Source organism: Pseudozyma hubeiensis, assembly GCF_000403515.1.
Source record: "Pseudozyma hubeiensis SY62 DNA, scaffold: PHS14, whole genome shotgun sequence".
In the NCBI taxonomy this organism is placed as follows: domain Eukaryota; kingdom Fungi; phylum Basidiomycota; class Ustilaginomycetes; order Ustilaginales; family Ustilaginaceae; genus Pseudozyma; species Pseudozyma hubeiensis.
In genome coordinates this window covers 11,081-36,413 of record NW_012133796.1, presented here as the reverse complement: position 1 = coordinate 36,413, position 25,333 = coordinate 11,081, and the positions used below count along the sequence as shown (strand labels likewise).

Below are 25,333 nucleotides of genomic sequence, written 5' to 3'. Positions count from 1 at the left end.
AGAAAGCCAAAACGCTGCCAGCGCGCCTTGTTCGCTTTGCTTCCTTCTCACCTCTCGCGCTGTCCAACTGCACCACATCGCTGCAAACCGACGAGAGCGAGTCAGTCAGCATGGTCGACGCTACCAAGGCACAGACGCTGCGGTCGCGTCGCAACGACACTGCCGCAGCCGCCGCAGCCGAGACCAACATCATCGCATCACACAGATCCGATCACTCGGATACAGCCGAAGCAAAGCTTCGCTCTCAGTCAAACTGGGGCATCGTCTCCCCAGACGTCCATTCGCACTCGGCGGATGCCATCATCACGCTCGCTCTCTTCGTCCTTGCCGTCGCTCTTCGCTTCTACAGGATCTCATTCCCGGATCAGGTGGTCTTCGACGAGGTTCACTTTGGCAAGTTTGCCGCCTACTATCTCCGCCGCGAGTTCCACTTCGACGTTCACCCTCCTCTTGCAAAGCTCATCAATGCTTTTGCAGGCTACCTCGCCGGTTTCGATGGCCACTTTGAATTCGATCAGATCGGTGACAACTACCTCGAAAACAATGTCCCCTATATCCGAATGCGAGCCGTTCCTGCCATCATCGGTAGCTTGCAGGTTCCTCTCATCTACGCCATCATGCGCCAAAGCGGCTATGCTCCCGTCATCGGTGTCTTTAGCGCCGCTCTCCTGCTTTTCGACAACGCCCACGTCGCACAGGATCGTCTCATCCTTCTCGACGCGTCCCTCATCCTCTTCATGATGCTCAGCCTCTACTCGTACATTCGCTTCTACAAGCTTCGATACAACGAGTTCACCTTCCAGTGGTGGGCATGGCTCTGCGCAACTGGCGTCAACCTCGCTTTGACCATGAGCTGCAAGATGGTCGGCCTCCTCACCTTTATGACCATCGGCACCGCCGTCGTGTGGGATCTGTGGAAGCTGCTCGACATTCGACGCGGTCTCGAGATCGAGCACGTAGCTCGTCACTTTCTCGCCCGTTTCTTTGCGCTCATCATCCTCCCCTTTGGTGTATACCTCTTTTGGTTCTGGGTGCACTTTGCCATCCTCATCAAGAGCGGTCCCGGCGACGCGTTCATGAGCTCTCAATTCCAACAGACGCTCACCGGCAACGAGATGCTCAGCAACGCCCGCGACATTCAGTACTACGACCAGCTCACGCTCATGCACAAGAACACCAAAGTGTTGCTCCACTCCCACGTTGAACGCTACCCTTTGAAGTACGACGACGGACGCATCTCGAGTCAAGGCCAGCAGGTCACTGGATACCCGCACAACGACACCAACAACATCTGGCAGATCATCCCCACCAAGCCTATCCCGGACGATGAAGCCGCAGGTCGTGTCGTGCACCACAAGGATACCATCCGACTGCTGCACATCAACACCAATTCGTTCCTGCTCACCCACGACGTCGCATCGCCCCTGATGGCCACCAACGAGGAGTTCACCACCGTCCCCGCCAACGACACTTCGCGCTACGACGACACGCTCTTTGAGCTTCACCTCGACGATGCAGATGGTCCCGACAAGGCGATCAAGAGCAAGGCGTCCTGGTTCCGACTCGTCCACAAGAACACACGCGTCTGCATGTGGACCCACGGCGAAGCGCTCCCCGACTGGGCCTTCAACCAGCAAGAGGTCAACGGCAACAAGAACGCCATGGACAAGACGTGCCTGTGGTACGTCGATGAGCTCACGCCTAGCCCCGACAGCCCGGACTACCAAGACAGACTGTTGCCTCTTCCTGCTCGCAAGGTGGTCAAGATGAACTTTTTCAAGAAATGGCTCGAGCTTCAGTTGCAGATGCTGCAGCAGAACGCGGGCTTGACGCAGAGCCACCCGTACGCGAGCGGACCGATCAACTGGCCGTTCCTGCTGCAAGGCATCTCGTTCTGGACGCAGGACAAGGGGCAGCATCAGATCTACATGGTGGGCAACCTCGTCTCGTGGTGGGGCACCATTCTAGCGGTTTCCATCTTTGTGGGTGTTCTGGGTGCCGATCTGCTGGCGCGTCGTCGTGGCATCTATCCGATTCCGAGCGCGGTTCGCAACAGGCTGTACAACTCGACGGGCTTCTTTGTGGTGGCGTGGGCGTGCCACTACCTGCCGTTCTTCTTGATGTCGCGCCAGCTGTTTATTCACCACTACCTGCCGGCGCACGTGTGTGCGTGCTTGGCGGCCGGTGGTGTGCTCAACTTTGTCACGAGCGAGACGATCCAGTTCCCCATCTCCAAGCCGGGACCGCTGCTGACCGCGAGGCACTACCGGCCTAGGATGGACAACGTGGTGCCCCAGCAGGCGAGGGCGTTTATGGGCGTGACGATCGCGCTGCTGATCTTGTGCTTCTGGTGGTTGAGTCCGCTGACGTACGGAACGCCGGGTCTGACGACGGAAGAGGTGCACGCCAGGAGGTTGTTGCCATCGTGGACGCTGCATTTTGCCAAGTAAGAAGTCGTAGCCGCGCTCTTGGTGGTTGTTGCTAGGAAACACAGACGCTGCACAAAAAAGAGTGTTGCGCTCGAGCAAATGAAAAACTAAGGATTGTTCGGTCATCACTCCAACCTTTCATCGCCGTCGCCTTCGCGGATGGTGGTGAAATTGAGCGTCTCTACGTTTCCTCTGCCCTTGGTCTCGGACTCGATGAGCTCGTTGATGGATTTGAGCGCACCTGGATCGATCGAGGCGATGAGCTCCCACTGGTCTGACCAGTCTTCGTCTTCGACCTTGTCGGTGAGGGCGAGGATTTTGTCCTTGATCTTTTTGCCGTCCTTGTTGGGCATGGTGATGCGGATGCGCATGCGGGCACGTTCGATGGGGATCGTCTTTTTCTCTTGCAAGAGACGGATGACGTCCAGAGCCTGTTTTCAAGGGAAAAAAGGTGAGCGAGTGGATCTGAATGGAAGGAGGATAGATGCGCAAATGTGTACTTACCTGCTGCTTTGCACTTCTGCCCGTCTTTACGGAATAGTGTACATCGTGCATGGCCTTTTCGATCATACCCACAGTGTAGGGCCTCTGACTTGCCGGGTCGACACACTTTTCAGCCACCTGCGTCGCAATGTCCTTCCAGGTATTGGAGAGTTCGTGCTGCCTCTCCTTTTCTCCCACCTGCAACTCTCCCTTTTTGAGAATCTCTTGCAAGATGGTTGGGACATCTGCAGTGCCGAAAGCCTTTTGCAAGTCGTCCGAGGGCGCGACTTGACCTTTGGATACGTTGACAAAGACGTTTTCGATCTGGACCACCTCGTCGAGGTCAGTCTCTACGCCGGTGCGCCATTCGCGAACCTTGTTCTTGTAGCAGGCGATCTCGAAGCGTTTGCCGCCCTTGCGCAGACGCACGATGGATACGTTTGTGAGTTTGATCTGGTTTGCTGGTTGGAATACGGGCATTGTCGTAGAAGATAAGGTGAGATGATGGTGATACGAAGGGCAGAGCAGAGCAAAGCTCAGTTTTGAAGAGCGAAATGTCGACTTGTGGAGGTGGAAAGGGTGGATTAGATCATGCTTAGTCAGCCCGCTGCGACACCGGATAAGCATGCGCTTCTCAGTTGCATTGGACCCTTATGCCTCGCATCCTCCTGCTTCCATTTGGCCGATAGCAACCATGTCAGCAGCAGAATCAAAGGAGCGCTTGGTGCACGACCTCGAGTCTGGCCTGGCTGCACCGGCAACTCGCACGCCCTCGCTATGTCTGCCACCGCTGGCACTGCTTCGACGCAAAAAGCTGTTGGTGCTGCTTCTGGTGGTACCTACGATCTACTTGATGCTGATCTACAACGGCGATGTGGGCTCACCACTCGAATCGGATCCGGCGAAGCATATGCTCGGTGCACTCCACCAAGCGTCGCCCGCGATCAACGATCTAGCTGGCAAGCTGGTTGGAAGTGGACATGCCCTCAATGATGCGCACCTCGACTCGGACGGTCACTTGCACAATGCGTTGCTCGACAACATGCACATCGAGGGTACTGCCGAGCTCACGCAACTCAAGGACAAGCTCGAGTCTGGCACAACGACGTCGAACGCGCAGCTGTCGTCACTGCAGGTCAGCGAGATGACCAAGTACAGCGTCAAGGACGAAAGCGTCATGCTCTTGCTGCTAGCACTCAAGAGCAAAGCGTACGCGGTGCAGGACGACTGGCAAGACGTCTACTTTGACCGCACACCTTTGCAAGCAGGGCTGTTTGCAACACTCAACTCGGGACCCACGAACAAGTTTACGCAGTTGCTTGCTCAGGTAGGCCTGCCCAAGCTGAACGAGACCACTGCAGACACATCGCCCTCGTCGGCCAAGTTTTCCATCCTGAACGACGCCCATCAGCTGTACAGCCTGTCGCGCCAGGATTGGGTCGATCGCGTGCGTCCATCGCTGGGCCTAACCGTGTTCAGCAAGAGCTACTGCCCCTTTTCCAAAAAAGCCAAAGCACTGCTCACTTCGCTCAATGCCACTTACACGGCGTACGAGGTGGACCTTCGACCCGACGCTCACCACCTCCAACCGCTGTTGGCCAAATTGACAGGTCACAGAACATTCCCCACGATTTTGGTGAAAGATCGACTGTTGGGTGGCAACGACGATCTGCAGGATCTGCATTCGATCCATGCGCTCAAGAGTATACTCGAGTCGGTTCATGCATTGTAACGATGAAATGATACCCCTTTGTTGCCTGCCAATGATGAACGATGATGATTTCTAGAAAATGTGAGATGGGGAATATTAAGAAATGCTGAATTTGCGATTCTTTTTCATCACCACCACCATCACCACCTTGAACAATGAGTGATCAGTCCTCGCAAGCGGGTCCCAGCTCGACCCCGCTCTTCAAGAAGCGCAGCAAAGCGCACTCGACCTCTCGCATCTCTTCCAGCGTCATCGACGATCAACCATCGACTTCTACAACACCGCCAGAATCCACCAACGACGACGAGGACCTATCAGTAGCAGACCTCATCGCTCTCCGCTCCCTCTCGCGCAAACCCACCGGCACCGAGCTCGAACGGCTCAACAAGGGCGAACGGCGGCGCAAAAAGGGCCAGAACTCAAAAACCGCATCGCAACTGGAGGAAGAACGATGGGAGCAGCAGATGAAGAACGGTGGATTGATGGATCGAGCAGAAGAAGAGAGCGACGACGACGCAGACGCAAACAAACCACGTCGTCTGGTTCGCAAAAACAACTTTCAAGGTGAAACGGGTACCGTCGACGTCGACAAGCACATGATGGCCTACATCCAACAGGAGATGTCCAAACGAAACCCCCATTCCAGCGCCATCGACGATGAAACCGCCACAGACACTGCTGCCACAGCGAACCCGCAAGACTCGCTCTACGCGCTAGCCGAAAAGTATCGACAACTGCAACGCTCCGTCAAACCCGAACTCTCAGAAGAGCAGCGAGAAGGAAACGTCGCACTCTCTTCGCAGATGTTGACGTCCGTTCCGGAGGTGGACTTGGGGATTGATACGCGGATGAACAACATTCAACAGACGGAGGCGGCCAAACGCAAGCTCGCAGAACAGCAGCGAACTTCGACGAGGGACGAGAGCGATTCGGCGTATGCCCAGGCTCGATTTCAACACGCAAAGCCACGCAACGAGGGAGGGTACGCAAAGCAGATGGCTACCGATCAGGTGGTATTGGATCGGTTCAGGAAGCGACAGCGAAATTTTCGATAGCGAATCAGCGATACCGTTTGACGAGGTTCGGCGAGAGGGACCGCAGCTCAGCAATGTAGTCCTTCCAACTGTGCGCCTCGACATCCCTGTACGGTCTGTGGTCCGCTTTGCATCCAGTCTCTCTTTCGTCTGGAAGTGCGCCGGTCAGCATGTACCTGCGCATGATGTCCATCGCACACTTGCTCAAATCCCTCGACGAGTGGCTGAACGCATCCAACGCGATCAACCTTGCGTTTCCGTCACCCATCTCGTCCAACAACCGACGACCGTTGCGCAGCGGTGTAGCTGGATCGTACGTCTCTGCAATCAGCAGGACGGGATGGGAGAGGGTGTGGTTGAGCGCGCCGCGGTATACTTCTTTAGGAGGACCAAAGGTGGCGTTCCAGTGTCGGCAGGGTAGGATGTCGAAGAAGCGACCGTTGCCGCCGATCTCCGACTGCGAAACCATGCGTTTCCACAGATCCAAGTACCACTGCTCGCCATTCGTCGCGACATCGTAGGTGGCGGGTAGAGGCGAGTCCCACTGATCCGAGCAGATCACCAGCATCCCCAGCTCGTCCGACGAGTGCCTCGCAGGGAAGTGCGGATCGAACTCCCACGAATCGTCCACGTACTGCGAGATCGCGCTCGTGTTGCCCTGCAGCAGGTCGTGGAACGCGCTGGCGAGAGGGGGCCACGTGGAGGCAGCGTAGAGCGACGTGTAGATGAGCGAGATGATCGAGGTGTAGGTGATGATCAGCGGGCCCGAGTTCTCGGTCCAACCGGGGAGGGGGCGAAGGGTGAGGTTGGTAAAGAGCTGGTCAAACGTAGAGATCAGGTCGGATTTGGTGGGGAGTTCGGTGGAACCCGGAAGCGGTTTGGCAAGCGAACAGCGATCAGGACCGGCATCGACGCATTCGCCCAAAAATCCATCCTCGAACGCAGCGGTGATGTTGTCCAGTGCAGCCCAGCCAAACCCACCGATCAACCTCTGATCCCGCACATACTCGGTCCCGTCCAGCATCAACCTGCCCACTTTATCGGGGAACATATTCGCATACGTCTGACCGATCCCCGTTCCATAGCTGACAAAGTACCCATCCACGTGTTCGCTGCGCAGGGCTTTGCGGATTTCGTCCAGATCGCGTGCGACAAAGGCGGTGGTGAGCATGGTCGCGACATCGCCGTATTTCCGGGAGCACGCCGAAAAGATGGCTTGGTTAAGCGAGTCGGTTTTGAGTAATTCGTGGAGCGGAGAGGGGGAGTCGCGGAGGAAGGTTGACGCAAAACGATCGCGATCCGCGTCGTAGGGGAAACAGCTGATCGAGGGTTGGCTGGCGTTGACCCCGCGAGGGTCCCAACCCAACACGTCCCAGGTCGAGTCGGTGAACATGCGCGAATCCTTCTCCGCTTTGCGCCAGACCAGATTGGTGCCCGATCCACCCGGTCCACCAGGTTCGACGATCAGCGTGCGGTTGGAAGCGATGGGAGAGTGTTGCAGCTTCGTTACGGCCAGGCGGGCGATACGCGGATCGGAAGGGGAGGTGTAGTCGAGCGGCACGTCGAGATACCCGCACAGGTAGAGGCCGGAGGAATTGCCAAAGGACCAGTGCGTGCGGTCCGGATCGAACAGCGAGGTCCACAAAGCGAGCGGGTTCGGGTCATCGAGAGGTGGGGGCAGGGTGGTGTTGGTGCATGGTAGAAAGTGGAACGGGTCGTCCGTGCGGGGGAAACTTCCCCATTCGGAGGCAGAGTGATTGCTGCGGGATGAGCAGAGGTGGTGAAGCGCGAGCAGGAGGAGCACGGCTAGCCAAAGATAGCGTCTGCGGTTCGAGGCGGGAGGTGCAGTGGTCGTGGGCAGCAGCGGGTGCTTTTCCTGGTACGACATGGTTGCCGAGGGGGATGGTGGTGGTAGTAGTACACAAGCAACGACAGCATGCCACCCCTGACTCGATCTGCTCCAACGGAGGCTCGTGCGCGGAGAATGAAAATTGGATAACCGTCGGCATTTTTCCATATTCGGCATTCCCGACGGTCTCATGTCCAAGAGCGCGCCGCAAACATTGGCGTTGACGATCAACACTCATGTCAAGAGACTGCCGTTGCTTCAGCCTCATCTGGCCATCCGGTACCCACATGGGCAATCCAAGCGCAAAGTGGGTGAGCGTGCCTGGTCTTGACTGCTCTGAGAAGAGTCACTGGCGCACAAGCACGCTGATTGATGAGCCCAATAGTGCGACCTGTTCACAACACTGATGCGGGCAGCGGTAAGGACGGCAACGACGAACACCAGGCTATGCGACCGACACCCACTCGTTGTTGGGATGGCTGACAACTCGTGACGGATCGTATCTCGGCCCCACCTTTGCTTCTACGGTGCCGTAATGCTAAGTCTCTGTCATATAACCGCAAAAATGACGGAAAAAGGGAAGAAGCGAGATATGGCGTGCTCACCATTGCTGCTGGCGACAAAACGAAGCAAATTTTCGGCGAGGTGACCATGTGGTTGTCGACGCTAAAAGTGCAGATCTTTCCGAAGAATATACCGAGCCGTCAGTCTAGTGCAACTTTGACAGCCACGCTCTCCGACCCAGCAGTCTGGTACTCTGTGTAGCACGTCATCTCCATCGTCTCACGTCTTCCGAATGCCATGCCGGTCGTCTGAATCGTACATATAAAACCCTAAGCAAATCGAACGTCGTCTTTTCGTCTTGCTCCGTAGATTCTTTCGGAAATGCTCGCCACCAACATCGTCAGCCTGTTGTTGCTCGTGGTCTCGCTGCTGGCGCGTCCCGCGCGGACTGCTTCGCGAGACCCCAAGAAGCCCAACTTTGTCTACATCATCGCCGACGATCAGGACTATGCCACCGCCAACCCCGACATCATGCCCCATCTCCACAAATGGCTGAGCCAGCATGGCACCAACTACACCCACTTCTACACGCCCATGTCCGTCTGCTGTCCGTCCCGCGTCGGATTCCTACGAAGTCAGCACGGTCATTCGCACAACGTCACCAACGTCGTGCTTCCCTTTGGCGGCTGGACTCGTTTCGTTGCTCAGGGCTATCGCAAAGACTGGCTGCCCACCTGGCTCCAGTCCGCAGGCTACAACACCTACTACACGGGCAAGCTGATGAACGGCAACACGGTCACCAATTGGAAGACCAGCCCTGTTCTCGGCTTCAACCGAAGCGCCTTGCTCTCTGATCCGCAGACCTACGTCTACAAGAACGCCTCGTACGCCATCGATGGCACCAAGCTCGTCTCCTACCCGGGCAACTACAGCACCGACACGGTCCGTGACTTTGGTCTCGAGTACCTCGACGAGGCAGCTTCTCATGACAAGCCGTTCTTCGTCGGCATCGCACCCATCGGACCACATGCTCAGACCGAGACCGTCAATGGCGTTTCCACCTTCACCGACCCTGTCCCCGCCGATCGTCACCGAAACCTATTTGCAGATCACGTTGCACCACGAAAGGCCAACTTCAACCCCGTAAATGCGTCCGGTGCCAGCTACGTCAAGGACATTGCGAGGTTGAACGATACCGTCGTGGACTACCTGGATGAATGGTATCGAAATCGCTTGCGTGCGTTGCAGGCTGTCGACGAGCTGGTCGATGCTGTTTTGAGGAAAGCAGAGCAGCTGGGCATTCTCGACAACACTTATTTCATCTACACTTCCGACAACGGGTACACTGTAGGCGAACATCGACGTCAACCAGGCAAAACCACGGGATACGAAGAAGACATTCGCGTTCCTCTCATCGTCCGAGGTCCCGGTATATCCGCCAACGTCCGAAACGACGGCGTGCACAGCAACATTGATCTCGCAGCCACCATCGTACACCACGCCGGAGCGGAACCGAGCTACGACCTGGACGGGAGGGTGATCGACTGGTCCGCCGGCGACAAACCGAGTTCCCGAGAGAGCGGAACGGCGACCCACCACCTGAGCGAGTTTTGGGTGTCCCAAGTCGGTGGAGCAGTTGAGGGCAAGTACTCGGATCTGGGTGGAAAAATCTTGTCGAAGTACAGAACGCTACGCATCAAGGAGCAGGGTCACGATTACGCCTACACTCTCTGGTGTACGGGCGAACGCGAGCTGTACGACATGACGATCGACTCGGTGCAGATGAACAACCTGCTCTCCAACTCGACGCTGTATGGTGCGCTGAACAGCACAGACAGTGAATCCGAACGACTGGCGTCAAGGCTCGACAGTCTGCTGCTGAACCTCAAGGCGTGCCAGGGGAGCTTGTGTCGACGTCTCTGGTACAACCTCTTCCCCGAAGGCGAGGTGCAGAGTCTGGATCAGGCATTGCAGAGCAAGTGGGATGACTACTTTGACCGCTTGCCGAGGGTGCACTTCGACAACTGCAGGGATGGATACTTTCCGACAGAAGAGCTGCCCGCATGGAGGAACGAGCTGGTGCACGTTAACAAGTCGCTTATCGCTGCTGCGTAGAACAATGCGAAGAGTCTCTGACGAATGTTATTGGAATCTCCTGTATATCCGAAGACGAATGCGGCTTCTTCGGCAAGTCCCAAGCACATGGGTCTCATCATCGCTCTAACTCAAGTTGCTTCATTCCAAAAAGGGTTCCCATTCCGTATGCGTGCGCGTGCTGTGAGATACAAAAAGCTCAACGTTTTGTTTTGGATCGACTGTCGCATTGGCCGACTGCCAAGTCCCCACTCTTTTGCGAGCGAAGATCCCGTGATCGATCGTCGAGCTTATCATTCCCGAGGGTTGGCATGCGTTGCTTTTTAACCAGAGATGGTCATGGACGACGAACCGGAGCCGCCAAAGGCCTCGGTGGCAAAGACCTGGTAGTTGAAGTCGGGGTTGGCGGCGCCGTTGGCGAAGCCGTACTTCTTCCAAGCGTTAAAGTGGTTCGAGAGGGTGACCGAGCCCGAGTTGCGCTTGTTGGCACGGACCGAGAAGAACTGACCGAAGGTCTTGGTGCCCTGGATCGAGGGCTGGTTGGTCTGGGTGTGCTTGCAGATCTTGTAGGTGGAGCCGTCCGAGGTGACGGAACCGACGGTCTGGCTTCCGCCGACGGAGCAAGGGTCGTAGGAGTAGTTCTCGACGACGTAGTACTCGGTCAGAGGGTTGTTGAGCCAGCCGTACACGGCGTTGTACGAGCCAGAGTTGGTCGAGTAGGAGCCGGAGAAGTTGACCGTGCGCGATCCGCTACCCGGGCTCCAGCCGAGACCGACGACAAAGTCGGGAGGGTTGTTCCAGTTGGCAGAGTAGGTACCGGCACCCTGGTTGTACTTGAAGTTGGCGACGTTGCCGTTGTAGTTCTGCACGTAGTTGATCGACTGACGCTTGGAGAGGTTCTCGGTGGTCTCGTTGGACTCGGTCGAGATGGGGCTGGCCATGGCGGCGCCGGCAGCGGTGGCAAGGGCGAGGACGGTGGAGAACTTCATCTTGAGCGGATTGCTTTGGGGAGTGGTGTGATGATGGACAAGGCCAGGAAAGGAGGTCAAGAAAGTGGCCTTACTTATAGCTTTGCGAAGGCACGTCGATGTGCTTGACGTCGAGTCCATGTCCAAGAGGCCGCCTCGCGGGGAGAGCGGTTGCCAGAGTCAGAAGGCGATATCTTCGAGAAGATCGCCAGAGAGAGCTGGCCAGCAGAGCACGCAAGCCGCTCACGATGCATGGAAGCGCACCAGGACCGGCAATGTATCTAGCGCCAATGACAGCTGCACATCATGTCTCACCTACTGCAGCAGGCCTTGCCATTCGAACAAAGTTGCATGGAAGCCGCGCATCCGTCCACTCGGACCGGCAATGTAATTGGTGCGATTTTTGGCAAGAGTCAGCCAGCGGCTTCGAATGTCAGAACGTTGTCACGAACGCCCATCGGCGTTGTTCTGCCGCAGACAACCGCGTAAGCTTCGATAGCTTGCCCTCCCGCCTTCCACTGCAGGTCGTGCCCTCACATCCTTCCAAGACCAAAGTGTGGAGAGGCGAGAAAGCCGGTCAGGGTGCAGAAGGCTGTTGTACGCGAGCTAGATCGGCGGCTAAGCGAGCAGCGCGGTCTCGTGGTCCAACAGTCGCCGGCACAGGAGACGTGACCGGCGTCACAGCCGCTCCAAGTGTTTGTTGGCCAAGACAGGCGGCGGTTGCGTACGAGACGTTGTGATCAGATCATCGTGACCTCAAGACGACGATGCGAGGACGGCAGATCTCCGGAAGATTCGGCTAGAGACGCTATGGCAGAGAACAAGACCGGTGATGCAGGCATGTATGACTTTTTGACGCTAATATTCTTGCCGGTGGCAAAGGGCTTCCACACCGTGACCGTGATTGCCGAGATGCGTCTAGGCTAGAGCCATCACGAGTCAAGCGCGTGGATGAACACGACAGCGACCGTCGAAGCATCGGATCAGATGAAACCGAAAAGGTGCAGTAGCGCTGGCCCAATGGTGCATAGATTGGCGTGCGTTAGCCGAATTTGGCATCGCAAGCGAAAGCTTCCCAAACGACGCTAACGGACATCTTAGCATGGCCACGCGAAACTGATATCCTTGAGCTCTAACATGACCGGCAACCTCACAAATAGAACAATTGGACCCCAAAGCCGATGCAGCGACTTGATGAAGGATGGACCCCAGACACGTTTCGTCAAGCCATGTGTTCGCTAGACGAGGACAATGATCGCGCACAAGCCAAGCATGACCCCCTTCCCCTCGCTTCAGTCTGTCTACCCCGCATCACCAACAATGGTAAACGATGACAAGCAAGCATGGTTGCGTCTGCTGCGTCCTCCAATGTTCTGGCAACGGCATATCGAAAAGTAGCGTCGCCGGTCCGCAACCCCCTTGCCTGAACCTTATTCATCTGAAGCTGGGGTATACAGAATCAGCGCGAACAGCAATGTCAGCTCGTTGCGGGATTGCAAGGAAACAAAAGTCTGGAGTTCGGTGATCTTGAATCGAGTGGAGGGATAGTGACCGTTTCGACTGACAGACTCTCTTTTGCTTGCTGACAACCACACACAGGCCGACAATGACAAGTGCGCTGTTGGCGCGGTCGACTCACGATCACGTCCGGATTAGGCAAGGTTAGTCGGTGCGTACGGATTACATGCATACCGTGCTACGCTCGATCCTGTTCATATTACCACGGTGGGCATTTGAACATTGAGCAAAGCGAAGGTCAAGATGCAGCCGGCTGCAAAGGCCGCCGAGAGGTGCAACACGTTGACCGGTTGCACCACGGCTGTAGCTTGTGCTGCCGTGGATTGTTTGAGGTTGTCTTTTGAGACGGCCTCGGCATGGCTTATGATCGGGCCCAAGTCATCCTGCGGGGGTTGCAGAGCATCATGCTCTTTGGCCAGCGCCAAGAGCCTCTGCTTTTCTTCCACATTGGTCAGCGGTGCCACAGACCGCATACCAGGCAGACCATCCACCGACAAAGTATTGCACACCGCCCAGTAAAGCTCCAAGGCCGAAGCCATCTTTCTCACCTGCTGACCGTCCTGGCCGTGTCCCTTTTCGACAACGACGCCCTCGGCATCGACGGGTGGGTAGGTGACCTTCTTCTGCTTGTGCAACGCCTCGATCCCGCCAGGTCGATCGAGCTTGTCCATGTACTCGTCCAAGACGCTGCGCTTGCGTTGGAAGTGGAAGATGGGCATGCTGTACCCGCAGGATGTTGCACACGTGTGCACCGCCACATCGATGATGGCTCGCAGACCGATGGGTACTGGCTTACCTCCATGCTCGGCCTGCCACTTGCTGTCAAACTCGGCGTCGATGGCGCGCTCAAACACGGTCCCCTTGCCGTACACTCGCACAATGTTGGGTGCACCTTCTTCGATGTTGATAAAGGCGAGCGTGATGCGTCCATTGTCCGGCTGAAGGAGGTGGCTGATGGTCTCATTGCCCGAACCTGTCAGGTCAGCGTAGCGTACACGGTGCGAGTCGACTATCTGGAACGCTCCCTCGTTGGCTTTGGGCGAGACATTGACCGAACCACCTTGCAGCGGCGCGGTCGCAACGAAGAAGAGGTGTTGCCGCAGCAGAAAGCCGTGCAAACTCTCGGGGATGTGATCGTAGAATTTGCCCATGGTGTCGCAAATGTGTGTAAGCGTTTGTGGTTCAGAAGACAGAGCAATAGCCAAGAGCGTTGGCGAGAAGACCCTGGAGTGGGGCTTGCAGCTGTTACAAGCATGTGACGCGGCCATGGGCGGCTAGACACGGAACCCCGCAGCATATGACTCCATCTCGGAACGATCGATCCGAATATGCATCCGAATTTCTCGGCCACAATTTACATCAGACATTTCCGAGTCATTCTCAAACGTCGACTGCCATCCTTGACGGGATGAACTCAATAATACAAATCAACGAATGCACACTTTTCTTTCCCAATGAAATACTGTATGCGTGTTGGACTGCGATTCTCTGCACCAAAATACATCGTGATTCGTCAAAACCAACCTGAACTGTACCAGCCTTCCAAAGGGGCACCAATCATCACGCTACAAGGCAAGGTAGTCGTCGCGTACAGTTGACACGGTTTGACATCTGTAACCACGTCTGCTCGGTGAGTATACAAATCATGGCGGGGGTGCAACAAATGGTAGTCTCGCGCGCGAATATACGCTTCCACACAGCATGACTGGGAAAGGTAAGCAGGTGACGGGTGCAGTGCTCAGCAAGTTCCGCCTTTTAGCTAACTCGATTCCCCCGCACCGACACAGAGAACCAAGTCCCTGCATAGAACTGCCAAGGAACGCGCGCGTTAGACGTCCTTCTCCTTGCAACCCCGGTTTCCGGGATCAATGTTCTCTCGTTGTCGTTCTGGGCACCGATGTATCAGCTCACTACATGGTTCGGACATCGCACGGGGATCGTGTGTGATAGTCCCGTGCGGTGCTGGAATGCAATCATCCCGTGTCGGACTAAGTATCGCTTCATGCGATCGAGCTGGTTTTAAGAGGAATATTGTTGGACCGTCCACCCAGTCACCTCAGATGGTCTCGTGCTCTGTGCGTAGGGGTAAGTGCAACGCTTGCCGCTTGACCCAACAATGCAGCTCGCTCTTTAGTAGGAGAAAGGGCTCGTCGAAAAGCATAAGAGCCCAGGCCGTTCTGGGCTCTTTCGCTCATCCCATCATCGAACAAGAACTCAACCTTCGATACAGTCATAACGAGATAGCCTTCTCGGCAAGCATTTCATCTCACCTATATATCTCTTCTTCGAAGCTCAGGTCAGTAACAAGTAACCATACACATTCTTCCGTCAAAGACATACACTTACCTTTGCATCGACCAACTTTTTGCGGTGAGCAGCACAATGACTGACAGCGGCAGCCGCGAGATCATCGTCACAGAAAGCGAGCACGACTGTGAAGCACTTCGTGACAAGGTTCTGTGCTGTGGTCACTCAATGGTTGGCCCAGACGGCATCGACAGAATCAATGTGATCTGGAAGCGGGCTCGTCCTGGCCCAATCACGACCTTCGAGTGGCAAACCAAGTACGCTCTTGCAAACACCTTCACCGAGTCAAGACCCGGAGTGATTGTCAGCATCGTAAGCGATTGGCAGGAATGCAGGCTGGGCGAAAGTTATCAGATCAATGGTGACGGCCAATGGGAGAGGGCTCCCGCAGGCAGCGACATGGCCAACTGTCTCACCATTGCCGGCAACGCCTACAAAGACATTCATCCGGTCGTAGGTATATGCGCTGGCAGCAGTCAGCACTACATACCGGCTTATGTTGAACCCTATATTCTTTACGTTGGATCTAAAGCCGACTACCAGCCCGGGCCATATTCGAGGGTCTGGTATGCTAGCGACCACCACAAGATGTCCCAATTCATTCAATGTGGTGATAGCGAACCTGACGCTGCTACGATCGACACTCTGGTGCCTAATCCACGGACGCACCAGTTTGTATGGGAACTCACTTTCGACCCTGAATCCGGAAAGTGGACGAACGGCCCCTAGAGTTGAATCAAGCACGTCTCAGGTGACTGCTTTCTGGTAAAGCCCCGAGCGTGCCCGTTTCAGCAAAATTGCTTCTTCTCCTCCATGTAATCCAGTTTCACGTCTATCGTCAACTAGGGCTAACCCCTCCCAAGATCTGATTCTGAAAATGGCTCTACCCATCTCGCATTTTGCGATTTCTTTTGACGGAGCATTTGGGTGTGTATGGTGACCGTGTTAGAGCGGAATAGACGCCCTGTTCGATGCTAGCACGCTGCTAACGCCAGCCTCAACTTCAACAATGTCTGCAGCTAGCACCAGCCTTTGCCCCTCCGCCCTTTGCTCCTCTGTCAACAGGCTTCGCTCGAGCAGGATTGAAGTGGACTTTTGTACATGCAAGTCGACAGAGCTAGTGTTGAAAGGCTGTGCGGCCAGGAACAGCGAAAAATAATGAAACTTGCGGCCTCAATCAACGTGTCTCTCGAGAACACCTGGTCTTGACTCTCATACACCTCGCGACAATGCAGACGTGCAGATAGGTCGAGCAACCCTGTTTATTGGCAGACAGTCTTGTTATGCGCATTGACCACACCCGGTCGTCTCTCTCTCTCTCGCTGTTTCAGTGACGGCGACTCTTTCATAGCCACCGGAACTTTAGCTCCGACAACGGCAGAAGCAAGTAATTCGACTCCGGGACGGGAAGCTTTGATAAGTACAGCACTGCAACTTAGCTGGCTGCTTGATGGCCGTTACTGGCAACTTCGGCGATCTGACCGATGTCGAATACAATCACTGGCGGATGGCCTCTGCCCTTTTGACGATTCTCGTGATTCTTTTCGGATATCGTGATATTGTACAGAGCTTGGCAAACGGGGAGTTCAAGGCTTCAGGCTAACTACCAGGTTTCGAGATCAACGATGTGGGCTCGCTCACATTGAAACGGAGCTTCTTCGTGTATTGTGTGGCCACGCTCCGCTCAGGCTCATTCTCGCATCGAACTTGTGTTGTGTTGCTCACTACAAGTCAATATACGTCTTTGGTACGCATCCATCACCTCCCCGACGATGCCGTCAGGTCCAAGCCACACAGGGAAGTACAGGGTCCATTGTGGCGTCCATGTGAATGCTGGGTGAGCCTGATTCGATTCGGAGCTTCAAGTCTGTCCTCGAAATCGTCGACAATTTTCATTGACGTGGTTGGCATTGCGTTCTTTCCCGTAATTTCGATCTTCCCACGGTGTTCTTTGGCGGGATTGTTGTTGGTACGAAGGGAAAGCGATGGTCGTCGTGGCTGAAATCTCAATCGAAATGCGCAATACTGCAGAACGTACGTCTGAACATGGCCGGTCTCGGCATATGCATGCAGCAAGTCGGCATATAGTTGGAAGTCCGCACTCTCTCTGTGCGTCTGCATGCCTTCATCAATACAAAAGCTTGTCTCGAGCTTGATGACACGACTTCGCAGAGCATCAGCAAGGACGCAAGCTATATGAAAGGCTTCTGTCTCACTTCATCACATGGAAGGACCTGCAAGGCCCTGCAGGGAACGTGCGCGCACGAACGCGGTCCTGCTCTGTGTCAACCAAATTTCTGGAACTCGATTCCATGCCGCCTTGACTCTTGGCATCGACGCATCGTGTCACCAGACCACTGGAGCAGCGTGCTTTCTTGCTCTGTCAATGCGGGGTTAGGCGTCCCACCGAGCAGACAAAAAGTGGGTGTCCGCGTGAAACAGCGGTAAACACGGAGCTTGCCCTTCCCTTGGTCCCAATGCCTCTCAATTCAATTCAAATTGCTCCATCGGCAAAGAGTAGTCCGAGAGGTGCAGCTGCAAAGATAACAACAAATGGTAAATGACTGCCTTGTTCGTCTCGTTTGTATATCCTGCTCTGCATTAGGAAGTGGCGTTCTAATGCAGGAGGTCGATCTGAAAAGTGCGAGGTTGCCGCGAACTTATCACTTGCGCTCGAGCGCAAGATCACACTTTGCTGCTTCGCTGCTCTTGCAATGCCTCAGACTCTGAAAACCTTGACTGCAATCGGGCCAAAGGAATGGCTGACCTCTCGGCCTTCTGAGCGCTCTCTTCGCCAAGAAAAGTCGTAGTCTCCTGACCACCTGTGTGTCGGTTCTGGTATTCTGCTGACCCTACGCAGGCTCTTTCCGGTTACGGTGAGGACGATCCCGTTCACGGCCAGATGCACCGGACACCGACGATGGCCAGCGGTTGACACGGGACCTGATTCTGACTTCATGCCGCTTCTAGAAACCCATGTTGACCGAAGCGTGCTCGGAATATCTTAACGTTGAGACCCCGGCATGGGAAGGCTTCATGGAAAAAAGCTTGCAGACCTGAGTAGGTTCCGGTTCCGACGGAAGAACGCTTGACCTTCGACGGTGTCTGCTCATCATCACACCAAGACCTCGTTCGGAGCAAACTAGTGAGCGCAACCTTTTGTCATCTCGGACCATCATCGGACAGCAAGCTTCCTCAGTCACCACAAGGAAACATGATCATCCGCGACATCTTCAGCTTCCCCCCTTCACCGAGATCAATACAGACGACTTTTGTCGGACTTCAAGCGAGGTCCCGCGAGTGAAGGGCACTCTTCAAGCCTTTGCGCCAACATTGCGAGCACAGCAGCCAGCACTTGCGAGTTTCGACGCTTCGTCAGCTATTCAGCGACCTTTCTACACGACTCGGCGAAAGCAGAAGCCGCTCTCGTTCAGACCGCACAGCATATGCTGACTCAAGCATGTGTCTTGTGCTCTCGTGCTGTGTCTCGGCATGTCAAGACTTTCCCATGCGCGACCATCCCGTGTCGGACTCACCATCGCTTCATGCGATCGAAACTGTAAAGAACGTTGCTGGACTATCTGTTCAGCTCTAGGTGCTCAACAGTCAATCCCGTACTCTGTGCGGATAATTGCATGCTGCAAAGGTCGGGTCAAATGACTCTCATCAGCTGGGACGGTGAGGCCGGAGCCAAGCAGCCTCGATGAGCCAACACGCGCTATCGAGAGTAACTGTCTCGGCCAGCACACGTCGCTCATGGGACCACAGGATCTCCACACGGCATGCCCAACACTTCTCTGCTCGACCAGACCTAATGAAGCTGGGTTTCTTTGGAGAGATCAAGGCTTATCGAAAGGTATAAGAGAGAGCCCAAACTTGTCCCCTTCCCTCGTCTCCTCATTCATCTCAAAGCTCAGCCCTCGATACTTTCATAGCTACTCTCATTCACATCTAACTCAGTACAACATCTCCTTTTACATCCTCTCCAACACTGAAGTAAGTCCGTATAGGAATGCTTCTTCCATGAAGGCCATGCACTTATACTTAACTTTGACTGTTTCCCCCGTTCAGAATCATGACGGATATTGACACCGATCTTCGCACGATCGTCGTTTCAGAAGATCAGAAGCAGTTTACCGACCTCGGTATCAAGCAGCTATGCTTTGGTCAAAAAGTGATCGGAGCCGATGGCAAGCCCAAGGTGAATTTGATCTGGAGAAGCGATCACAAGGCTCCAACAATGGCAATTTCATGGAGGGTGAAGTACGGTCTTAATTGGACCAAGACCGAGCCAACTGTCGGTCTCGTTGTTACAGAGGGGGGGCATTGGAAGGACTGTCATTTGGGATCCAACTATAATCTCAACAAAGATGGATATTTTGACATCGCTCCCGGAGGCACGCCTAACGAGATCTCCATTCTCGACAATGCTCACGAACCGGTCTACCCGATCCTTGGACTTTGGGATGAGAAGTCCAAGCAATATAGGCCGGCCTATGTGGACCCCACCACTCTGGACACCCACGGCAACGCTCAGTACCAGCCTCAATCCGAGAATGAGACCTGGTTTGCTGCCAGAGTCCAGACCTCTGAAATGATTTCTTCCACCGGAACAGCCGTTGCCAAATTCAACACTGGCATCATCAACCCGAACACGAACGACTATCTATGGAACACCACCTACGAGCCCCTGTCGGGAGTTTGGTCGGGTGATAACGAGCCATCTGCGTCGACGGCCGAAGTCGGCGACGCCTTCGCGCGCTTCATTGTCAGGTTTAACAAGTCAGTCCCGGTCAACAAGTGGATCAAAGCGTCAGCAGACGTGAAGATCGACCTCGAGAAGAAGTGGGGAACACCGGTCACGGTCAATTGGCTGACCAAATTCCTGGTAGAGATCAAATTCAAAAGCAAGGATGGTATGGAGGTCCCCCGGAATACCCCCACGGAGGTAGACATCCGTGCGGCTTTCAAGGCTGCCTCGCAAAGTGGCGACTTCGCTCCCGATGACTCCATTGAGATCGCCGAGCTTGAGTGATCGAGTATCGCTTTTGCTGGTGTATGCACTCTCGGAAGACGTCCTCATACAACCACACAAAACAAGATTCCGTCCTCTCGCTTCTGTTCGTGTCTCTTCACCCCCCTCTCCTGTCGCAACTAGCTTCCCCTCTTTCCGCTGCAGAGTAACGCTTCAACAGCGTTGTATTCCCAAGTCGTGGCGTCCCGGTACAATCTAAACGTAGTTGCGACAAAAGAAAAGGTTGGTTTCCACCATTGCTTGATTGTGCAGAAGCAGTTATGCAAGGACAAACGACTCAAGACAAGCCTACTAATCTAGTCGAGCCGACACAATCCCACAAGTTGCTGTCATGCCAGAGTCAACCCAGCTTCAGCCGGCCTTCGTGGTGCTACGCACAGATGACTCTATCCATCTCTGTTTGAGGTGGCCCGGACAATCATTGTGTCTGGAGGCTTTGCGTAGCGACCGAAGCAAAAGTCGCCAGCCGAAAGACGTCGCCACGTCACCAGTCCACGTAATTTCGGCGCTTCAAATCCGCCTTGCTTCGAGCGACACGACAGCGCAGAAAAACAGCTAACCAGGGGCGTTGGCAAGAAGATTGGGGAGGGAGCCCTGCAGTCGATACAAGCACGGCGAAGGCGGCTGAATCCCGGCAAGATTGCCATGACCATATGCGGCTTTGTAAAAGGCCACCCACCCACCATGCTACGAGCCATGGCAACCGTGGCGTGGAGCTGACACGATTTGACACCTGTGAAAACGCCTGCTAGGTGAGTACGCGGATTATTGAGAGAGCGCGACAATTGGTGGTCTCGCACGCAATTACACGCTTCAACACAGCATGTCTGGGAAAGGCGAGCAGGCGACGTGTGCAGTGCTGAGCAAGTTGCACCCTTTGACCACATCGATTTCCTGCTTCAACAGGGCACTGTGACCCTGCATGGACTGCTAAGAAATGTGCGCATAGGACGTCCTTCTCTACGGAACCCAAATCCCCGGGCCGGATTCTACTTCGTTATCGGTCCTGGCATTAATGTATCAGCTCACCACATGACTGGATGAGTGCATCCTATCTGACTTAGCACTGCACGGTGGCCGGACTCCGTATGCGGGTTGAAAACTGGGTTTTGTGGTCTCGTGCATTGTCTCTAGCCGTGCGGGGATTCAATCATCCCGTGTCGGACCAATAATCGCACCATGCGATCGAACTGGAGCAAAAACGTACATTGTTGGGCCGCATCCGGCTTGCTTGGTTCTATGAGATAATCTCGCGCTGTGTGCGTGTGAATGTATGCTTTGAAAGGGAAGCTCAGGACAGGCGGCTCTACTTGACTGGAACGATAAGGCATGGGCCAGACCTGGGCGAGCAGCGAACACGCTTTGGCGAGAGGATCCAAATCAGCTATCAGACGTCGAAAGTTGCCATAACCCTTGCCGCTTGTAGGCAACAAATTCCATTGAGGACAATGCGATGCAATGCAATGCAAGAATCGAAGCTGCAGACAAGGTAAATCGTTCGGGCTTCTATGCAGGGTCCGTGCTTTAAGCTCGGTCTCCCGCCATCACTTTGTTTCATTTGCGCAGATCACTGTACTTCTTCCTGTAATAACAAGCAGTGGCAGACTTGGGCCGTGGCAGGCACTGGTTCGCTAAGATCTCTGATGCAGTTTGCGACTTGCATGTCTGACTCCGATGCTCGCTGTACCTTGAGCTGACAAGATCACGGAATCGCCAGTCATCTGGATTATCTCTGAATGGCTACCCGACAAGCACCATGGCTTGCATGAGGATTTATGGTGAGATTGGTCATTGACCATGGCGAACATTGATCATGGCGAGGTCACGACGCCTTCGATGCCAGCATTCAAAGCAGTCATCTCTACTGACACACTCAAAGATAACGGTACCTCGAGGCCGCAATCGTCCGCATGCTGGAACACGGGAAGCTTCGTGGAACATACGTAGTGTCTCAGGAAGGTCATACAGTCTCAGCATCTTTGTCTGAGATGAACAGGATAGTTCAGTGCCCGCAACGGGTCATCTGATCCTACTTTCTTGGAGGAAGGATCGTTCCGCAGGGTATGTCGACACACTGCAGCGGTCCTACAACGCACCATAGCACGCCGCGAACCTTCTCCGTCTCGTGGCCTTACCTGCTGCGGCGCTTAGGAATGTCACCACAGTCGTATTGCTTCCCTTACCTACCGAAGCAAAGCGCAGATGCATTTCTCCATTTTGAGCAATCAAAAGAAGGCACTAACTCACAAGGTAGTCTTGCCTTCGTTCCGAAGCTGCTGATACGGCCATCAAGGGGTTAGCTCAGTGCGGATAAACACTCCTGTGGGTCAAGCGACTGATGTCCGATCGTACAGGAAGCTCGTCTTTCTTTCAGTTCGAACATTCAGCGCTTGTGCCAGTAATGGGCTTGATTTTGTGACTTGTTGTTTCAACCCCGCTGTGCAGTCTATCCAGACATTATGCGGTCTGTTCCTACATGCACGCCGCCTCGGAAGCGGCTGATCCTATGTGTGGCCGGCTTTGCTTCAGCGATGTCTTGCAAGAGAATAGTGCAAGGGTGCTCGAGTATATAAGGAGGGCTTCGAAGGCTCCCATCCCCTGAACCAAACCCGCATCGACCTTGCCTTCTCTCGCACTCCTACGCACATCTCACTTGCCCGAAACCCTTGACATTATTTTCGTATAAGGTAAGGTTCACGACATGACCAATACAAACCCTTCGCCCGTCGAGCCCTCGCAGCTGACATCTACACACTTGCATCTGCGGACTCCTTTGGCGACACTATGGGGACATTCTACTTCGCAGTTTCGACACCTCTCAAAATGACAAAGACTCACAAGGTTGAAGTCACCATCGTGAACAATTCTGACTACGAGCTCCACTTTAAAGAAGACAAGTTCGAGCACGGACGCCTTGCCGACGGTGCAAACTGGTCGAAGGTGATCTCGTCTCGTCAAACAGTCACGACTTTATGCTACGAGAGAGACTGGGCGCTCTCCGGATGCTCCGGTTGGGTCACATACACCACAGCGGACAACCAATCTCCCATCTGTTTCTCTTTCTCAAATCCTGCTGCCGGAGAAAACGGGATCGACGTCGGTCATGACAACGGTATTTGGGACACGATGACCAGTCACTACATCACTGTCACCCGAACCGTGCACCAAACGAAAGAGTCTTGTTACTACGTTCGAATGAAGAGTACAAGCGGGGACACCAACAAGGCTGTTTTTGAAATCTACCCATTGGTCTTGAATCACGTTTATTCCGAGAATCAGTACCTCGACGATGTCGTCGAGACTTTTAATTCGGTCTCGCCCGCAAATTCTCGCCGGACGTACTTCAAATGCCTCAAAGATCCCACCGATATCCCGGGACTCCTCAAGTCACACTTCAAGGGAATCTCTGTTTATGGCGGTCATGACTTCAATAGAAAGTTCATCTTCAGTCACACTGACGTTGGGGAGGGGGCCAAGAATGGATCGATTATCATCGCCGAAGATCTCGGAGAGGAGCTTCAAACAACAGAAAACACCCTTCCCACTCTGCATCCAGGATGGAGGCACCCCTGCTCTTCACAGGCTTGCGGGAGTTACATGGCGCTTGGCATCCAGGAGGATGTTGACTCAGAGTCTTCCGAGATCCAAATTCTCGACATTCGGCCAGTTGCCGCCAACCTCGGTCCAACCATCATCGGACGCATCGATCGACCGACTGGTGGCACCAACGGCGTCGGTATGACTAGGGAGAGAGGCGAGCTCGGTCGGTACATCGTTGCAGCTATCAACGGTAACAAGATCGACTTTTACAGGTCCGCATATTCAGTGCTGCCTCCCTTTCACCCCTTCGGTGACTTTGAATGCCTGACGCCAGATCACAAGCTCGAGTTCCCTGTTTCGGGAGCTGGCTTAGGTCTTGTGACACAGAAAGATGGTCAAATCTTTTTGATTGCTTTGGACGCCGACGACTCCACCGAGAACAACACTGCTTATCTTTTCAGCGTCAAACTCTTGCAGCAGAAGAACGAAAAGGGCCAATTCGTAACGCTGCAGAAAATCAACCAAATTGCGCTTCCTGTCGACACCGTCAGCGACAGTGTCAAGTTGTTCGGAGCAAATATCGCGCTACTGACCCCTGTCATCGGTCCTATCCTCGTTGCCCTACTATATGCTCTTTACAACAAATTTGGTGTCAAACGCCTCTCGAACTCATTCCGGTATGGCAAAGGGCTCTTCGTCAGCGACAGCAAGACTATCGAATTCTTCGCCACGGATCGCAACGTGGCGGTGTTTCCTCCCTTGCTTGGATTGGAGAAGAACTTTTCAATCATGACCTGGACTGGCCGCGCACCCTAGCCCCTTCCAGATGATCCACGTCGACTTGCCGTTCCTGCTTTACGATCCTTGTCCCAGTCTCAGTCTCGCTTCTCATACCCTGGCTAGGTACCTTAAGTCTTTGTCTTCATAGATTGCTGAATAAATACAAACCATCGAATCGCTCCATGGAGTTGAAGGGCGTGTATGAATTGATGTGGTAGGGTTGTACTGTAGGGGTCTCTCAGGGACTCCTGCATTTTCCAAAAGCACCCGTCTCAAAGAGACGCCTCAACTCATGGTATACGCAACACGATATTCTTTTCGACTCGCGGCACATGCAAGCATGCAACCGTTCTTGCGTTTTGCGCCTTTCTCAATGCATCATTTGGCTCTTTGAATTGTGATGTTAAAGTTCAAGATGGACAGCGTTGCCCTGCTTCATAGACCTGCCCTTCTCGCGAGTCATTGTCAATTTGGGATCCCCTCCTAGCTTTGATGTCTCTTGTCCCTCTTCTGCCTTTGACGACAGAGACTGCGTTGAATCTTAGTGACCATTTGATGGTCTCCAATCTCGTGAATTGGATCACACCATATCTGCTTGCGTGTTTGCCGACCCCGCAAAATTGGTTGATCGCTAGCACAATCTTCCGGATAATATTTATTGCAAGACGTGACAAGCGAGGTATAAGGACCCGTTTCCCCACATTCTGTACCTCGCAATAATCTCCGATACATGACACCTTGAGCGAGGTACACACTTTACTCGGGGTGCAATGTTCGGTTCGGTGTTTTTTGGTGGTTTCTTACTGGTGCAACGTTCCTACCAACTTTAAATATATGCGGGGCTTCTTTTTACCGACACCACCACCACTGGCCACGCCATGTGCTGCCGCGGGTATTCGCCGGAGTTTGTAACGAATGCAGCCTGATGTTGCGTTGCGCCCGTCAAGTGCAGCGACAGAAGCCGATCTTGGCAAGAGTTGGTTGTTTCTAAACACGCTTCGTGCAGCATGATGGGGAAACTATATGCATGGCCAACATCTCTTTCCCACGCCCAAGCTTCATCAAATGCCGCTTCGTCCTA

The 25,333-nt window shown here is 54.3% G+C and overlaps 12 protein-coding genes across 12 annotated transcripts; 8 read left to right on the top strand and 4 right to left on the bottom strand.

Moving 5' to 3' along the window:
* Window positions 1-110: 110 nt before the first annotated feature.
* PHSY_001170 (glycosyltransferase) lies at window positions 111-2,450 on the top strand (the record flags this gene model as incomplete). Its single annotated transcript, XM_012331802.1, has 1 exon — window positions 111-2,450. The coding sequence occupies one exon, from the start codon at window positions 111-113 to the stop codon at window positions 2,448-2,450; it is 2,340 nt and encodes a 779-aa protein (XP_012187192.1).
* A 104-nt stretch (window positions 2,451-2,554) lies between these two features.
* On the bottom strand, window positions 2,555-3,539 carry PHSY_001169 (hypothetical protein; the record flags this gene model as incomplete). The annotated part of the gene is made up of 2 exons (XM_012331801.1): window positions 2,555-2,860; window positions 2,934-3,539. 2 exons carry the CDS (start codon window positions 3,537-3,539, stop codon window positions 2,555-2,557), a joined length of 912 nt encoding a protein of 303 aa, XP_012187191.1.
* A 67-nt stretch (window positions 3,540-3,606) lies between these two features.
* On the top strand, window positions 3,607-4,644 carry PHSY_001168 (potential glutaredoxin; the record flags this gene model as incomplete). The annotated part of the gene is made up of 1 exon (XM_012331800.1): window positions 3,607-4,644. One exon carries the CDS (start codon window positions 3,607-3,609, stop codon window positions 4,642-4,644), a length of 1,038 nt encoding a protein of 345 aa, XP_012187190.1.
* A 134-nt stretch (window positions 4,645-4,778) lies between these two features.
* Window positions 4,779-5,678, top strand: PHSY_001167 (hypothetical protein; the record flags this gene model as incomplete). Its single annotated transcript, XM_012331799.1, has 1 exon — window positions 4,779-5,678. One exon carries the CDS (start codon window positions 4,779-4,781, stop codon window positions 5,676-5,678), a length of 900 nt encoding a protein of 299 aa, XP_012187189.1.
* A 4-nt stretch (window positions 5,679-5,682) lies between these two features.
* Window positions 5,683-7,545, bottom strand: PHSY_001166 (proteinase; the record flags this gene model as incomplete). The annotated part of the gene is made up of 1 exon (XM_012331798.1): window positions 5,683-7,545. The coding sequence occupies one exon, from the start codon at window positions 7,543-7,545 to the stop codon at window positions 5,683-5,685; it is 1,863 nt and encodes a 620-aa protein (XP_012187188.1).
* Window positions 7,546-8,391: 846 nt separating this feature from the next.
* PHSY_001165 (arylsulfatase) lies at window positions 8,392-10,125 on the top strand (the record flags this gene model as incomplete). Its single annotated transcript, XM_012331797.1, has 1 exon — window positions 8,392-10,125. The coding sequence occupies one exon, from the start codon at window positions 8,392-8,394 to the stop codon at window positions 10,123-10,125; it is 1,734 nt and encodes a 577-aa protein (XP_012187187.1).
* A 302-nt stretch (window positions 10,126-10,427) lies between these two features.
* PHSY_001164 (glycoside hydrolase) lies at window positions 10,428-11,213 on the bottom strand (the record flags this gene model as incomplete). Its single annotated transcript, XM_012331796.1, has 1 exon — window positions 10,428-11,213. One exon carries the CDS (start codon window positions 11,211-11,213, stop codon window positions 10,428-10,430), a length of 786 nt encoding a protein of 261 aa, XP_012187186.1.
* A 134-nt stretch (window positions 11,214-11,347) lies between these two features.
* On the top strand, window positions 11,348-12,082 carry PHSY_001163 (hypothetical protein; the record flags this gene model as incomplete). Its single annotated transcript, XM_012331795.1, has 2 exons — window positions 11,348-11,648; window positions 11,955-12,082. The coding sequence occupies 2 exons, from the start codon at window positions 11,348-11,350 to the stop codon at window positions 12,080-12,082; spliced, it is 429 nt and encodes a 142-aa protein (XP_012187185.1).
* A 702-nt stretch (window positions 12,083-12,784) lies between these two features.
* On the bottom strand, window positions 12,785-13,858 carry PHSY_001162 (hypothetical protein; the record flags this gene model as incomplete). Its single annotated transcript, XM_012331794.1, has 1 exon — window positions 12,785-13,858. The coding sequence occupies one exon, from the start codon at window positions 13,856-13,858 to the stop codon at window positions 12,785-12,787; it is 1,074 nt and encodes a 357-aa protein (XP_012187184.1).
* Window positions 13,859-14,972: 1,114 nt separating this feature from the next.
* On the top strand, window positions 14,973-15,626 carry PHSY_001161 (putative carbamoyl-phosphate synthase; the record flags this gene model as incomplete). Its single annotated transcript, XM_012331793.1, has 1 exon — window positions 14,973-15,626. The coding sequence occupies one exon, from the start codon at window positions 14,973-14,975 to the stop codon at window positions 15,624-15,626; it is 654 nt and encodes a 217-aa protein (XP_012187183.1).
* Window positions 15,627-16,912: 1,286 nt separating this feature from the next.
* Window positions 16,913-19,932, top strand: PHSY_001160 (splicing factor 3b; the record flags this gene model as incomplete). The annotated part of the gene is made up of 3 exons (XM_012331792.1): window positions 16,913-16,931; window positions 17,758-17,773; window positions 18,969-19,932. The coding sequence occupies 3 exons, from the start codon at window positions 16,913-16,915 to the stop codon at window positions 19,930-19,932; spliced, it is 999 nt and encodes a 332-aa protein (XP_012187182.1).
* Window positions 19,933-22,716: 2,784 nt separating this feature from the next.
* Window positions 22,717-24,288, top strand: PHSY_001159 (dipeptidyl-peptidase 5; the record flags this gene model as incomplete). The annotated part of the gene is made up of 1 exon (XM_012331791.1): window positions 22,717-24,288. The coding sequence occupies one exon, from the start codon at window positions 22,717-22,719 to the stop codon at window positions 24,286-24,288; it is 1,572 nt and encodes a 523-aa protein (XP_012187181.1).
* Between the last annotated feature and the right edge of the window lie 1,045 nt (window positions 24,289-25,333).